At 35.9% G+C, this 15,585-nt stretch overlaps 1 protein-coding gene across 3 annotated transcripts in view; it reads left to right on the plus strand.

The window, feature by feature from the left end:
- Positions 1-15,585, plus strand: part of cdk14 (cyclin dependent kinase 14) — a 156,253-nt gene that overhangs the window by 43,348 nt on the left and 97,320 nt on the right. For all 3 annotated transcript variants that reach the window (XM_084435531.1, XM_084435533.1, XM_084435532.1), the window contains 3 exons: positions 9,939-10,184; positions 12,867-12,961; positions 14,594-14,673. In XM_084435531.1, the coding sequence (XP_084291657.1) occupies positions 9,939-10,184; positions 12,867-12,961; positions 14,594-14,673 (421 nt within the window). The remainder of the gene's footprint in view (positions 1-9,938; positions 10,185-12,866; positions 12,962-14,593; positions 14,674-15,585) is intronic.

Here is a 15,585-nt window from a genome sequence, read left to right on the forward strand (position 1 = left end):
CGTTCTATCGTTCGTTCTATCGTTCGTTCTATCTATTGTTCTATATATCATTCTATCTATTGTTATATCTATTGTTATATCTATTGTTCTACTGTTCTATCTATCTATCTTTATCTGTCATTCTATCGTTCTATCTATATTGTTCTATCTATCTATTGTTCTATCTATCTATCTATCTATCATTCTATCTATCATTCTATCTATCTATCATTCTATCTATTGTTCTATCTATCTATCGTTCTATCTATCGTTCTATCTATCGTTCTATATATCTATCGTTCTATCTATCTATCGTTCTATCTATCTATCATTCTATCTATCTATCATTCTATCTATTGTTCTATCTATTGTTCTATCGTTCTATGAAGATTTTAATCAGAATTGATTGTGTTGTTCTATCTGTCGTTCAATCTATCGTTCTATCTGTCGTTCAATCTATCGTTCTATCTATTGTTCTATCTATTGTTCTATCTATCGTTCTATCTATCGTTCTATGCAGATTTCAATCAGAATTGATTGTTGTTCCATCTGTCGTTCAATCATTCTATTTGTCGTTCGTCTACAGTATCTGTCAAATTTTTCCATTGTTTTATGCAGATTTCATTCATAATTTAGCGGAATTGAGTCGTTCTGTCTGTCATTCTACCTGTTCTATCTTTCGTTCAATCTGTCCATCGTTCTGTCATTCTATTGTTCTATCATTCTACATATCTGTCATTCTATCTACAGTAACTGTCTATCTGTTTTTCTATCTATTGTTCTTTCGTTCAATGCAGATTACAATCAGAATTGAGCAGAATTCTGTCGTTCCATCTGTCATTCTGTCTATCATTCTGTCATTCTATCATTCTATCTGTCATTCTATTGTTCTATGCAAATTTCAATCAGAATTGGACAGAATTGTTTAGAGCAATGCAGAGAAAGATTATAATAGTGTTGTGGGCTTGAAAAACATGCACATGTACAGTATTTATAATCCACAGAAATTAAGATGAACAATATTTCAGCCCATTAAATATTGAGGGAGACCATGAGATTTCATAATCAGCCTCTAAATAATAGTGTAAATTCATCCTCAATAAATACAGATGGAGCGAAATCAAAATAATCATGTTCAAGGAAGACACATTATCTGCGTGAATGTGTTGCTGGTGTTGTTGAGAAACACGTCCTGGTGGAATTAATGCTGGAGTGAGTCCTGATCCTAACATCCATTAAGCGGCCAGCAGCAACAGCGAGGAAGTCTGCCAATTTTGTCATTAATACCGTGCAACCTTTTGCCTTCTTTTTTTTCTTTCTGTCCTTTTCCATCCAATTTCTATAAAACTTGTGTAGCATTCACGTTAATCACTAGAGTTCACAGTCATGACCAGCACTGGACGCAAAACTCTTCTCTCGCAGTGACATTGCTAAGTTCTAGTATTTTAATCAGGATATACTTGAATTATATAATTCTGGCAGTGTCTGTCAGGAAAAAGCTGGAGTTGTCATTCATGTTTTATAAATCTATAGCTGTATTTGACAAACTAATGAGCTGCATTGCTGACAACATATCTCTTCACATGAGCAGAAATGTTGCACTCAGATATTGATTGATAAATATTGTAAAAATTGTCCATTTTAACTTTTTTAAGTACATTTTTCTGCATTATCCATATGCATGTAAAAATAAAGGTTATAAAAGGAATGTTTTGCAGCAGAAGAACATTTTCTTTTCACACTGAAGATCCATTCAAACTTTTCCCACTATAAATAACCTTTTGTGCACTCTAAAAAATGCTGGGTTGTTTTAACCCAATGTTGGGTCAAATATGGACAAACCCAACGTTGGGTTAAAAATGCAATTTAAAAATGGACAAACCCAACCGTTGGGTTACATTTTTAATGTAACCAATGCAATTTGTCCATTTTTTAATTGCATTTTTGTCCATTTTTGATTTTGTCCAAAATGCAATTTGTCCATTTTTAAACTGCATTTTTTAACGCAACGTTGGGTTAGTCCATATTTGACCCAACATTGGGTTAAAACAACCCAGCATTTTTTAGAGTGTGGAATGGAAGGATTCCATTGATGTTAAAGTTTTGGAATCATTGATGCCGACAAGGGACCTTTATTTTTAAGAATGTACTTTTAAAGGGATAGTTCACCCAAACCTGTTTGAGTTTCTTTCTTCTGTTGAACACAAAAGAAGATATTTTGAAGGATGTTGGTTACCAAGCAGTTGATGGACCCCATTGACTCCCGTATTGGAAGTCTATGGGGTCCATTAACTGTCCCTTTAAGTCTTTTCTCTCGCGTCCTTCTGTATGTTTTGAAATGCAGCTCACTTGCGTCTCTTATCTGTTGGCCGTTCATGCATACTGATAGATGTGATGGTGTGTGACAGCTGAGGAGAACACAGGTGCTTCAGCCTTCTGTTCATTTTTATTCGTCATAGCCGAGATTATAGCTTTCTTTCAGAAGAGGTTTGGATGAGCAGACTTTCGTAAGAGTAGACTGTAAATTTGATTTGACATTGGCTGTAAGGCTGGAGTCTGTTCAGTAAGTCATGTTGTGTTCAGTAATGATCATTTCATTTTTTTGCGTCTAAATATCTTGTCAATCCAATCAATAATGAGTCAACAAGGACATGTCATTCGTTGTTGTAGGTATTGTGCACAGTAAGCAAACCCGCATAACTAGTATGCGTAGTGACCATATACCCTCTAGTTACAGAGACCAACTCAGTCTTTTCCTCTGAACTAACTCTGGTGTAATTCTCTGATATCGTTGAGATATTCATTCATCATTCACTGATTCTGAGATTATGGACTGGAAAGCCTTCGGACTATTGTCAAAAAGCTTAAAAACACAGAGATATAATGTTTTTGCTATACATCGTCCGGCCCTAACCTTCTATACTAGCGGACTAGAACATTGTCAGTATCAGACTTCCTATCTACATGGCTTGTTTGGTTTGGATTTCCTCTTTACTGTAATCAGGGAGTGTTTTCCCAGTGGATTCTTAAATATGAAGGATTTCTCAGCTTTAGATGTTTTACCCTCTTTTGCTGGAGTCAATGTCATCTATTTCGCAGTCCCGCTCCTGACAGCCGCCCTGAATAACGCCATCGGCGACCTCTGCCATGACAAACCGCACACATTCGTGATACATTACATTACAGCTCAGCATGTTCATTTAAATCATACAACTCCATTCGTTTCAGGACTGTAAATGATTTACAGATCAGACCCCAGTCATTTATTCTGTCTAAACAGGAAGCATGTTGCGCATTAATGGTCTGCAGTGGCCCTCACAGGAGTTCAGATTTATTTATTTATAACAATAAATAACATAAATTAAATACCATCAAATAAAAATCTTATTTAATTGTTTCTTTGGTCTTATTTGATCTTATTTATTTATTTAATCTTATTTTTAATCTTGTTTCATTCTATTTATTTATTTATGTATTCTTATTTTATCTATTTAATCATATTTGTTATTTATTCATGTAATCTTATTTATTCTTATTTTATCTTGTTTAATTCTATTTATTGTATCGTATTTACTTATTTTATCTTTTATTTATTTATTTAATCTTATTTTTACTTTTTACTTTTTATTTCATCTTATTTTATCCAAATTATTTAATTTTATTTATTTATTTCATCTTATTTATTTCATCTTATCTTATTTAATCCTATTTTATTTCTATATCATTTTTTTAATGTAATCTTGATTTATCCTGTTTAATCCTTTATCTTATATTTATTATATTTTATTTTCTGATTGTGAAGTGTGTTTGTGCATCTTATACGGTACTCCGAGGCTTTTATTCTGTGCCATACGCCGTGCTCGTGACCTCTTTATGAATCATGAATGCTGTGTCGCGTGAATCTGAGCGCATCCCACCCGTTCAGTGGTGAAATAACCCATCAGATGTTTCCACACATGAAAGCCAGTCCTCGTGCGAGAAGGTCGGCGCTCCTTCCAGATGAAGCTTTGATGGAGAGATGGTTGAGTCAGATATTGATGTCGGAGCACTACTTAGACTATTAAACACAATCTCCAAGCACATTAGTGTCTGAGGCTTTAGTTACAGGAGCTTGTAGGTGTTCATGTGGAGATGTGAAGCTAACAGTGAAAAACAACACAGTGTCTTTGTGTTTTTTGGCAGTGTAACAAATAACCACTGAGCATTGATGTCCAGCTTGCGGCTTCCATTAAGTGCTCTGAAATCCCACATTCAGACAGTCACGCGTGTTGAAGATGCTGCAGTAAATCAGTCCGTGTTGGTTGTACATTGGAAGGTAAATGTTATGTCCGTCTAGGGACGCTGCTAATTGCTCTCCTCTGCTCACTATCGTCTAAAATAAAAGCACTTTATTAGTGTTGTTTGATATGGATTAATCACCAGACTGTTCATTTCATGTGTGTGAATCTGTCAATAGAATTTCTGTCAACAGAAATAGATGCTGTGTTTATGTGAGGTTCATAGTTTAAGCTTGCATTTTTCTTTCGTTTAGTTGTCCATGAGACCCTTAGGAAACTGAATGTGCTCAGATGATGTTACTTTAATGATGTGATATCTGGGTTAGTTTACTGGCACCCTTAGTTACGCAGTCCTAGAACTGGGCATGTTAGTAGATTTTGTACATTTTGGTGGTTGCTAAGGTGTTACTAGGTGAATGCTTTCTGTCTGAAGGCAGGAAAGTCCTGCACCCTCGTGTCTCTGTGATCTTCTGGTCTGTAGATCTGGCTTGTGTTCCTCCTTCAGTGGAAGTCCGTGGGTGTTATTGTTAAGCAGGTGATTTATGTATTTATTTGATTTGTTTGTGATTTTATTTATTTTTCTAATTTAATTATTTAAACCGTTTTATTTGTTTAATTTTCTTATTTATTTTCCAATTAATTCATTTTTTTTTCTATTTTGTATATTTATGTAGGCCTATATAATTTTGATGTATTTATTTAAAATTATTTATTTTTCTTATTTGTTTATTTATTAACTTATTTGTTTGTTTTTTTGTATTTGTTTTTTTGTATTTGCTATTTATTTATTTTCTGATTTATTTGTTAATTTTCTAACTTATTTATTTGTGTGTGTGTGTGTGTATATATAAATATATAAATTAATTAATAAATTAATTAATTATACAAATAAATGAGGAAATATATATACTGTGTGTGTGTGTGCATGTATGTATGTATATATATATATATATATATATATATATATATATCCAATATACAAATAAGAAAAATAAATAAATGACATTAAAACATTTTTTATATATATATAAATTTATTTTTCTTATTTGTATATTTATGTATTTAATTGATTTACTTTTTAATTGTATTTATTTTTCTTATTTATTAGCTTATTTGTTTGTTGGTCTATTTTTTTTTAATTTATGTTAGATTTAATTTTTTATGTTATTTATTTATTTTCTAATTTATTTATTTTCTGATTTATTTGTTTATTTTTCTAATGTATTTATTTGTCAAGAATAGTGGGAAGGGACACTGCCTTACACCATCACAAAAGATACAAACAGTCTCTGATGCTCACCGAAGACACATATTATGAATTTCTATTTCTGTAAATTCAGTTTTAGTCTTGTAGAGTCTCTGTAAATGTCTGTTATGTCAAACCGCTTCTTCTGGAATGGATGGTACTAAATAAATGTCCAGTTTATGTCAAACACCTTTGAGGAAACAGAAAGTTGTTTCTTACAATAGAGCTGAACCCCAGTTCTGTTTTTATGAACGTTGCGCTGGGAATGATACTTGAAATGAGAAAACAGCTGCAGTTTTACATGACAAGTGTCATGATGTTAAGGATCTTGACGTGCGTTTGTAAGCGCACAAACAACCGGCAGTGATTGAGAATCAATTAGAGCTCATTGTGGCTGGAACGCGTCTAGAACAATAAACCCGCTTGCGGCAGCTGCTCGCAGAACGTTTACATCTTATTCATGATTGACAGCGGAGTCTGTCTGAGCCGGATAAAGAGACGTACAGGCGACTGGTGGTTTGAGCTTTAGAGACGGTTCAGGTCTGTCTCACACCACTGCGAAGCCTCTGCTTCTGCTCACTTTTAAAAAGGTCACTTACATCTTCATGTTTCAAATGCTGGCCTGTCAGGAAGAGAAAAAGGCCATTTAGCTCGACCTGCTCTGCATGGCATTTCACTTCAGTTTCTGTTTAACAGTTAATCAGCTTCATCTGAAGAGGAGTCCGCTTTTATTCGCCACATAATTCAAACTCTTATTCCAGATAATATTGCTTTATTGTATTTGTAACTTGATACATTTAAAAACATCCTGAATACCTTGGCTAAACCAAACCAAGGTATCTATCCATCTATCAATCTATTTCTATTGTTCTATCTATTATTCTATCTATCTATATACAGTATCTATCATTCTGTATCTATCTATCTATATATCTATCGTTCTGTATCTATCTATCTATCTATCTATCTATCTATCTATCTATCTATCTATCTATCTATCTATCTTGTTCTGTATCTATATATATCTATCGTTCTGATTCTATCTATATATCTATCGTTCTGTATCTATCTATCTATCTATCTATCTATCTATATATCGTTCTGTATCTATCTATCTATCTATCTATCTATCTATCTATCTATCTATCTATCTATCTATCTATCTATCTATCTATCTAGTTCTGTATCTATATATATCTATCGTTCTGTATCTATCTATATATCTATCGTTCTGTATCTATCTATCTATCTATATATCGTTCTGTATCTATATATCTATCATTCTGTATCTATCTATCTATCTATCTATCTATCTATCTATCTATCTATCTATCTATCTATCTATCTATCTATCTATCTATCTATCTATCTATCTATCTATCTATATATCTAACGTTCCGTATCTATCTATCTATATATCTATCTTGTTCTGTATCTATCTATCTATCTATCTATCTATCTATCTATCTATCTATCTATCTATCTATCTATATATATATATATATATATATATATATATATATCTCGTTCTGTCTGTCTGCCTGATAGACCATCCATCCATCCATCCATCCATCCATCCATCCATCCATCCATCCATCCATCCATCCATCCATCCATCCATCCATCCATCCATCCATCCATCCATCCATCCATCCATCCATCCATCCATCCATCCATCCATCCATCCATCCATCCATCCATCCATCCATCCATCCATCCATCCATCCATCCATCCATCCATCCATCCATCCATCCATCCATCCATCCATCCATCCATCCATCCATCCATCCATCCATCCATCCATCCATCCATCCATCCATCCATCCATCCATCCATCCATCCATCCATCCATCCATCCATCCATCCATCCATCCATCCATCCATCCATCCATCCATCCATCCATCCATCCATCCATCCATCCATCCATCCATCCATCCATCCATCCATCCATCCATCCATCCATCCATCCATCCATCCATCCATCCATCCATCCATCCATCCATCCATCCATCCATCCATCCATCCATCCATCCATCCATCCATCCATCCATCCATCCATCCATCCATCCATCCATCCATCCATCCATCCATCCATCCATCCATCCATCCATCCATCCATCCATCCATCCATCCATCCATCCATCCATCCATCCATCCATCCATCCATCCATCCATCCATCCATCCATCCATCCATCCATCCATCCATCCATCCATCCATCCATCCATCCATCCATCCATCCATCCATCCATCCATCCATCCATCCATCCATCCATCCATCCATCCATCCATCCATCCATCCATCCATCCATCCATCCATCCATCCATCCATCCATCCATCCATCCATCCATCCATCCATCCTAGCTTTTTTTACCAGTTTATTTCTGCCTAGATTACATAGAAAGCTCCTTAGCAACACAGCTCACTCTGGTTACTGTTCGTGTTGTGTTGGGTAATAAAGAAACATCGATGAATTGACATGTTTGACATGCTCTGGCTCTCGAACCAACCAGAGAAGCTGAAGGCGGTTTGGTGAAACCCGGCCCATGTAAGCGAACCAGTGACTCAGCCTGGACACTGAAGATGTAGGTCATTAGAGGCGGTTCACTGGGATGTTTTGCCTCTGAAAGGCCTGTAAATTTTTAATCTGAGGGGCCGCGCTTACATGACATGCACGTCTGGGCCTTTTGTGCTGCTGACAGTCTGAGCGGCGATGGAGTGGCCGGTAGGTACGCACTGTTTAGATCAATGCTCGTGTGTGTGTGTGTGTGTGAGTGATGGAGATGTACCGTAGACTGTAATATAGTAGCTGAGAGTGCTGGATCGATGTCTGAACTCACAGAGGTAGAGATGAAAGTCCGACCCTTGCAGGGTGTGCGAACCGCACTAAACAACTTTGAAGAAAAGCAACAGGAGGCTGGCTTGTAGATTTGTATGAACATGGACATTCACTTTTGTCGAACCCTTTACCGGCTTGCATTCCTCTTCACTGCAAACGATATTTTCTTGTTCTTATTTGAAGTATTTTTATCAGGTTTTTTTTTTTCATTTAAGGCAAGGCACTACAGGTAAAAAATGTGTTTTATTCCATGCACTGGTCAGTTTTAAGATTTTGCTTCAGACTAGTGGAAAGAAAACATCTAAACTGCATATTATAGTGTTTATTTTATTGCACTTTGCGTCTGTAGATTTCGTAGATTGTAGATTGCGTCTGTCTATCTTTAAAGGCGGTGAGTGTTTTCTCCTGCTCTGAGTCAGAAATCTCCACTTCAGCAGCTTTACACACACTAAACTGTGCAGTTATTCGTATCTATATTCTGAAGGTTTGTTCATACATCATTCGCCTGATTTACATAAAATTTTATTACTAAAAATATGATGAAAATGTATTTGTTTTCTAGCTGTTGGCAGGATTTTCTGATTTATGAAGTGATAAAAAGAGAGATCCAAAATGTTCAACTCTCAAGATGTTGAACAAAATCAAACAATAATTTTGAATCTGGCATAATCAGAATCTTTGAATTATTATTTTTTTTTTTTATTGATTTGTTGTTGTTTTTGTTGTCTTCATAGAAGACAACATTGTTTTTTCATAGAACTCACTAAATTTGGTTAGGTTTATGTTAGGTTGTATTTGGTTTACTCTGCTCTGATTGGTCAGATGGCCCAGTCTGTTGTGATTAGTCTACTCTGCTCTGATTGGTCAGATGGCCCAGTCTGTTGTGATTGGTCTACTCTGCTCTGATTGGTCAGATGGCCCAGTCTGTTGTGATTGGTCTACTCTGCTCTGATTGGTCAGATGGCCCAGTCTGTTGTGATTTGGTCTACTCTGCTCTGATTGGTCAGATGGCCCAGTCTGTTGTGATTGGTCTACTCTGCTCTGATTGGTCAGATGGCCCAGTCTGTTGTGATTGGTCTACTCTGCTCTGATTGGTCAGATGGCCCAGTCTGTTGTGATTTGGTCTACCGCTTACAGCGCTTGTCAGAAACCGAATGCCTTTTTCCATATCTGAATTTCAGGCTTCCTTAGCACTTGATATGCAGTGATACACAATTCCAGCGTGAGTCCTCATCCGATTCAGAAGTGCATGCAAAGTGGATTTGCAGGGCTGAAAACAGCGTCTTCTTGACATGATGACAACACAAACCAGACTCTTCCAAATCTCAACTACATCTACAGTGTTGGAGGGTCATAGACTGGCGTTATGCACATTTGTTACATTGTTTCGTAGGTTTGTAACAGGAAGTGAGATGGTATTGCTGACAGTTCAGAATCGATTCTTTCTTTTAGGAGACAATAGCTATCTTTTCTTACACAGTTTTGCTTTTCAGGTAAATGTATCCTGTTTTAAGCATATTTCTCCTGAAAAATGATGCGTTTTTTTCAGTGTTTAAGTGCTGATTTCTAAGACGTTCTTCTCCGCTTCTTCTCAGATATGTGTCACCAAGATGTCCACTCGCAGCTGCCAGGGATCCGACTCAGTCATCAAACCCCTGGACACCATTCCTGAAGACAAGAAGGTTCGAGTGCAGCGGACGCAGAGCGGCTTCGATGCCTTCGAGAAACCGGCGAGTCAGGTGAAGCGAGTCCACTCAGAGAACAATGCCTGCATCACCTCCAAAAGCTCCTCCTCTGGGAAAGAGTCTCCAAAACTACGCCGTCACTCCAGTCCTAGTTCTGTGAGTGTCTGAGTGTGTTTTCTTCCATAATTTATGTCTTATTTGTGCTTATTAAAGTTTATGACGGAATGAGCAAATTCATGCCTAATTTGACATTGCTAACAGATCATGATTGTCCTTGATAAGCCTCATTTATAAACCTTTATGTGAGGTTTGAAATGTGTTTTGATTGTAGATATTTTTAGCACATACAACAGGGATTACCAAAGTGTTTTTTCCAGCCAAGCCCCTTTGAGCTAAAAAATTCTACTTGAAGTCTCCCAGAGGGTTAAAGTTAATATTTAAAAAAATTAACATCATATTCACAGTTAATGGGCAGTCAATGGTCACATGACATGCAGGTATTAAAATCAAATATTTCACAATTTTTACGTTTATTATTATTATATTTTTTTATTATTTATTTATATTTAATTTTTTTATTGATTTCATTCATTTTTGGCAAGTTTTTTTTTTATTTTATTTTTTTAATGATTTTATTCATTTGTGGTAAGTGTTTTATCTTGATTTATTTTTTATATTTTTTATATTATGATTTTATTCATTTTTAGTAAGGGTTTTATTTAGATTTTTTTTTTACAATTATTTATTTTATTAATTAATTATTATTTTAAAAATATTTTAATATTACATTATGATTTTATTTTACACTATTTTCATTAACTCACAAACCCCACTTTGTTAAACCCTGACATACAGCATTTTGTATAATTATTACATTTATTGCAATTTAATTTAGAAAAGACGAGTTGCTTTTTATAGTATATAAAAACTCGCCTGAGCGAGACACGATTGACCTGAGAGGGAAAACTAAAGGTTGGAGGGTTTGAAGAATGCAGCTAGCGGAGCACATTTGCTTGCTGATTCACACCAATGAAAAATGGATGAGCGTAAGCCTGACAGAAGGAGTGGAGAGAGTGAGTGTGACCTCCTTCCCATAACACCCTTCTCATTATTCTGCCACAGACCTTCTTATTTAGAAAATCCACTAAAACCTGTTCTCCACGGGGTCCCTGCACTCCGAACACCTTAATCACAATAATAAAGATCCGCTAAGGTAATACCAGCGCTCTAAAGCGAGGCTGATGGATTGGAGAGTGGATGTGTTCACTGAAAGCGGCCGTATGGTGGCCGCTGGTCTCTAAGAGACAGCTGGTGTCTGGTGTTGATAAAAGGCTGCAGGGTTTGCGGTTACAGGCGCATCTGAGCAAGCGGTTATCCGGGAACAGTCCGGTAATCTTTCACACCAATCGCAATAAGTGACTCGCTGCTGCAGATCGGTGTCAGGCTGCAAACCTGATTACTGAAGAAACGCTGCATTTCAGGAGAATTAGTGCCGTGTGCATTTGCTCTTCAAGACTTTAGAGTTGCATTCTCTTTAATATAAGTAAAATATTACTGGTTTTGCTTGGAAAAGATTTTTTTTTTTCAATCTGCATATTAGCATATTTATTCTAAAAACTTTTAATTATGGACTTGTGTTTTTTTGGGTGGGTTGGGGGGGGTGGAAATGTCAGCGTTCTTTAGATGCATCATAAGATGAATCTTACAAATGTGTCCAAGTCACATGTTTTAGACACAATAGTCCTAAAGGTTTGTGTGTGTATAGAAACTATGCATGTAAAACTGTGCGTATCAAGTGTGCATGGTTTTTATACACTTTTGCACAAAATTATGAAGCAGCACAACTGTTTTCAACATTGATAATAATGAGAAATGCAGCAAATCAGCATATTAGAATGATTTCTGAAGAATTATGTGACAAAGACTTCTTTTAAAAACATTAAAATGAATTATCCCAAACTTTTGACTATACATTTAAGATGTCCAAGTATAACATTTTATCTTATAAGGCCACCCAGAGTATGTGATTTTTTGCGTACATGCAGTTTAAGTTGTTCCTACTTTTTTGGGGGGGATTTAGAATAAATTTTAGTAAGAAAGTTATTGATGAATCATGATATGTTTGCAGATTTCACACTTCACCTTGAGCTTCACTCCAGTAAATGTAACCACAGTTCACCTGTGTTCTTTCAGTCACTGCCAAAGTGCTCACAGTAAAATCCCGCAGACCACATTTCCCGTTTAACAGGAAACTATTAATCACGTCCAGTTGAAACAGCACTGGGTCATTAATACGGGGACAGACGTGTCTTTCCGGAAATCCCTGCTGTATAAATCCTGGATCTGACCCAGAATACCTGACCATACGCTGGCTGAGCTCACATCTGCTGCGGTCGCTGGCCTCCTGGTCTGATAAAATATCACAGAATATCCTCTATTAAAGTCACCATGAAACCAGAGAGTTCAAATTTTTTATGGAATATTGCAGGATTTATCATAAATGATTTATCCGTGAACATCATTTTGTTTTAAATTCATGTACCCTCTTAATCTTTTATCAAAATAACTTCCCCTCCCTCTTACAGTGACATCTCTTCTCTTCTCTGATGATGTGTTCACTGGCGCGAGGGCGGGGCAACCTGTCAATCACATGACGATCCACCAATAGCAAACCACAACCATCCAATCAATTCCCAATGGACAAAATCAAGTCCCGCCCTACATTTTTTTCTTGTTCGAGAGGCCGTTTAACTTTGATATACGCCACAATAGGGGAAAAAAAAGATGATCGCAACTTCCGGTTCATGCCGACTTTAACTGCGTCTATCTCTGTTACAGCCCACAAGCCCAAAGTTCGGGAAGGCAGATTCGTACGAGAAGCTGGAAAAGCTCGGAGAGGGATCCTACGCAACCGTATACAAAGGGAAGAGCAAGTGAGTTCTGTGCAACCATGCACTTCATTTCCATACAGACACACTGTTTAGCAATAAAACTGTAAGCAAAGACGGCAGCAGATAATTATAATATGAATGAAATAATTTTTGATATTGCTGTAATAAAATCCTGGAGCCGGAGAGAGCTTCTCTTCCAGAGCATGAAATGGCACATGTTGTATGAAATCCTTTCAGACAGAGAGCGTGTAACGCTTGTTTTTTCCTTGATGATTACTTTTATAAATTAAACTCTGGAAAATCAAATTTCAGCCAGCGTGAAATGAATTGTGCATTATTGGCAGTGTTTTTCATAGTAATGATGCTATTTGTGTGCAAGTTCTTTTGATTGGTGGAGTTCATTTATTTCGCATCTTGACCTCTGTGTTTAGATTCACTCCACTGCCTCTAAATTGCATTTCATTGACTTAACAGTAAATCAGTAAATTGTGTTCCTGGTCTTAATTTGAGTTCCATTTTATTTCATCATCATCAATCTCTGTCATTAAACAACATTCTGTCATATACAGTAGAGACATTTACACCATCCAGTCAATTCACACTAGATAAAATAATTTCCCATTTAGGGCCCACTGAAATATGTTTTATTTTTTACAACATTCTATTTTCCGTTGTAATACAGTATTTCTGGGTTAAATTGCAATCATCAAAAAGCATGCTAACCAAGTGAATTCATAAACCTCTAACAGTTAATTAATTCATTAAAATGTTAACAATAATAGAGAACCCTATGAAAATGGTTAAATTTTTTCCCCTTAAATTCCTTAAAGGTATAGCGGAGGATTTTCCCGAATTTTAGAAAAGAACCGCCCTCTCCAATTTTTGAAAAAAAGCACATGCGCAACACTCTACCTGCTCCCGAGAGGGAACGCCTATTAAACGTGTGCACGAGAGAGCATGCACGAGCTAATCATAGCTTACATTAACTTTTACTAGCAGTGATTTTAAATGGATTTCTCCAAATAGCATGCCAAACTTTACCTGTCAAGTAGAAACTTCGCGACTGAGGCATCAGTGGGAAGCCCAACCTGCGTTTTGAGCGCACGCCATCGTGTGAATCGTGTGCACGAGCACGTACGACGGCCTTACGTAAACATATCACCAGAATGATTGACACTTAGGAGGACCAATAGTCTTGATGATCCACCCAGAAAAAGAAAATCCTCCGCTATACCTTTAAGTTCTTTGATGTCTGTTAAAATGTTTCTGGGTTCTGTGTTTTATGATGTAATACAACTTTATTAGTAATCAAATAATTTTTTTTGTAATTTTTTTGTTGAGTAAATTAAATATATATAATATTTATATATTATGTATTTAATTATAATATATTATGTATATTTTACCCTGAATATACTGTTTCACTGTGTATTGCTGTATTAATTATACATGCATGCATGCATACATACTAATTAATTAATAATTAATTTATACCTTAAAATGCAATGTAAGTCACTTTGGATAATTTTTTTTTTTTTTTATCAGTTCACACATTTCCTGGGAATCAAACATATGATGTGCTGTTTGAATACAAATATACGATACATTCTTTTTTATGGATCAGTCCTGTAATACAGATGAACATGAAGTGTAAAACATGTGGTGTGTTTGCAGGGTGAATGGGAAGCTGGTTGCGTTGAAAGTGATTCGTCTGCAGGAGGAAGAGGGAACGCCTTTCACAGCGATCAGAGAGGGTGAGTGAACCACGACACGACTGTCTCTCCATCACTCTGTGCTTCCCTTCTCTCTTTCTCTTCATAATGCATGGAGCTCATTTGAGCCGCCACTAAAGACAGTATCACTTTTAGGGCTGAGCTGAAAATATTGATTTCTCATGTTGATGAACCGGTATTGATCAGAATTGATCTTTTAATCTGTGCTGTTTTCAGTTGATGCATGAACAAAACTTATTTGCTCTAAACACCTGCCATCCAATAATCACAATAAGCTTTTTGCTTTGCTACTTTTGATATGAAACAAAGTCTCGGCTTTCAAATTCTGTCAATTTATTTAGAAATTCAAACAGCAAATGGCGTTTTGGCCATTCAGTGACCATAAACTTGATAGTTAACTAGAAAAATAATTGTAGAGATGAGCATTTTGATATATATACATATTCATTATATCTTATTTAACCTGTTCTTCAGTATTTAATGTACTATGTTTGAATAAATCCATCAGGAAAACAAGTTATGACAGCCACTATTTAAATGTTTATATTTCAAAAACAAATTGGAGTAGAAACATAATTATGTCATTAAGAAGAACTTTTTTTTTTTTTTTAAAAACGACCTTATGTGCAATTTAAATGTTCATGTACAAATCAGTTGTTAATTTTAACCCTTAATTTTATAGTAATGTACCGGCTTGACAGGATTCCCTGTATAGTTTATAGCGTTAGTTGAGAGATTTTTTTTCTTGAGGAAGAATTGACATGCACTGTACTTGAAGGGGTGGTATAATGCCCTTTTCACAAGATGTAAAATAAGTCTTTGATGTCCCCAGAGTGTGTATGTGAAGTTTTAGCTCAAAATACCCCACAGATATTTTTATATAGCATGTTAAAGTTGTCACTTTTTGAGGGTGAGCAAAAACGCACCGTTTTT

The sequence above is a fragment of the Rutilus rutilus genome (assembly GCF_951802725.1).
Source record: "Rutilus rutilus genome assembly, chromosome: 17".
Lineage (NCBI taxonomy): Eukaryota > Metazoa > Chordata > Actinopteri > Cypriniformes > Leuciscidae > Rutilus > Rutilus rutilus.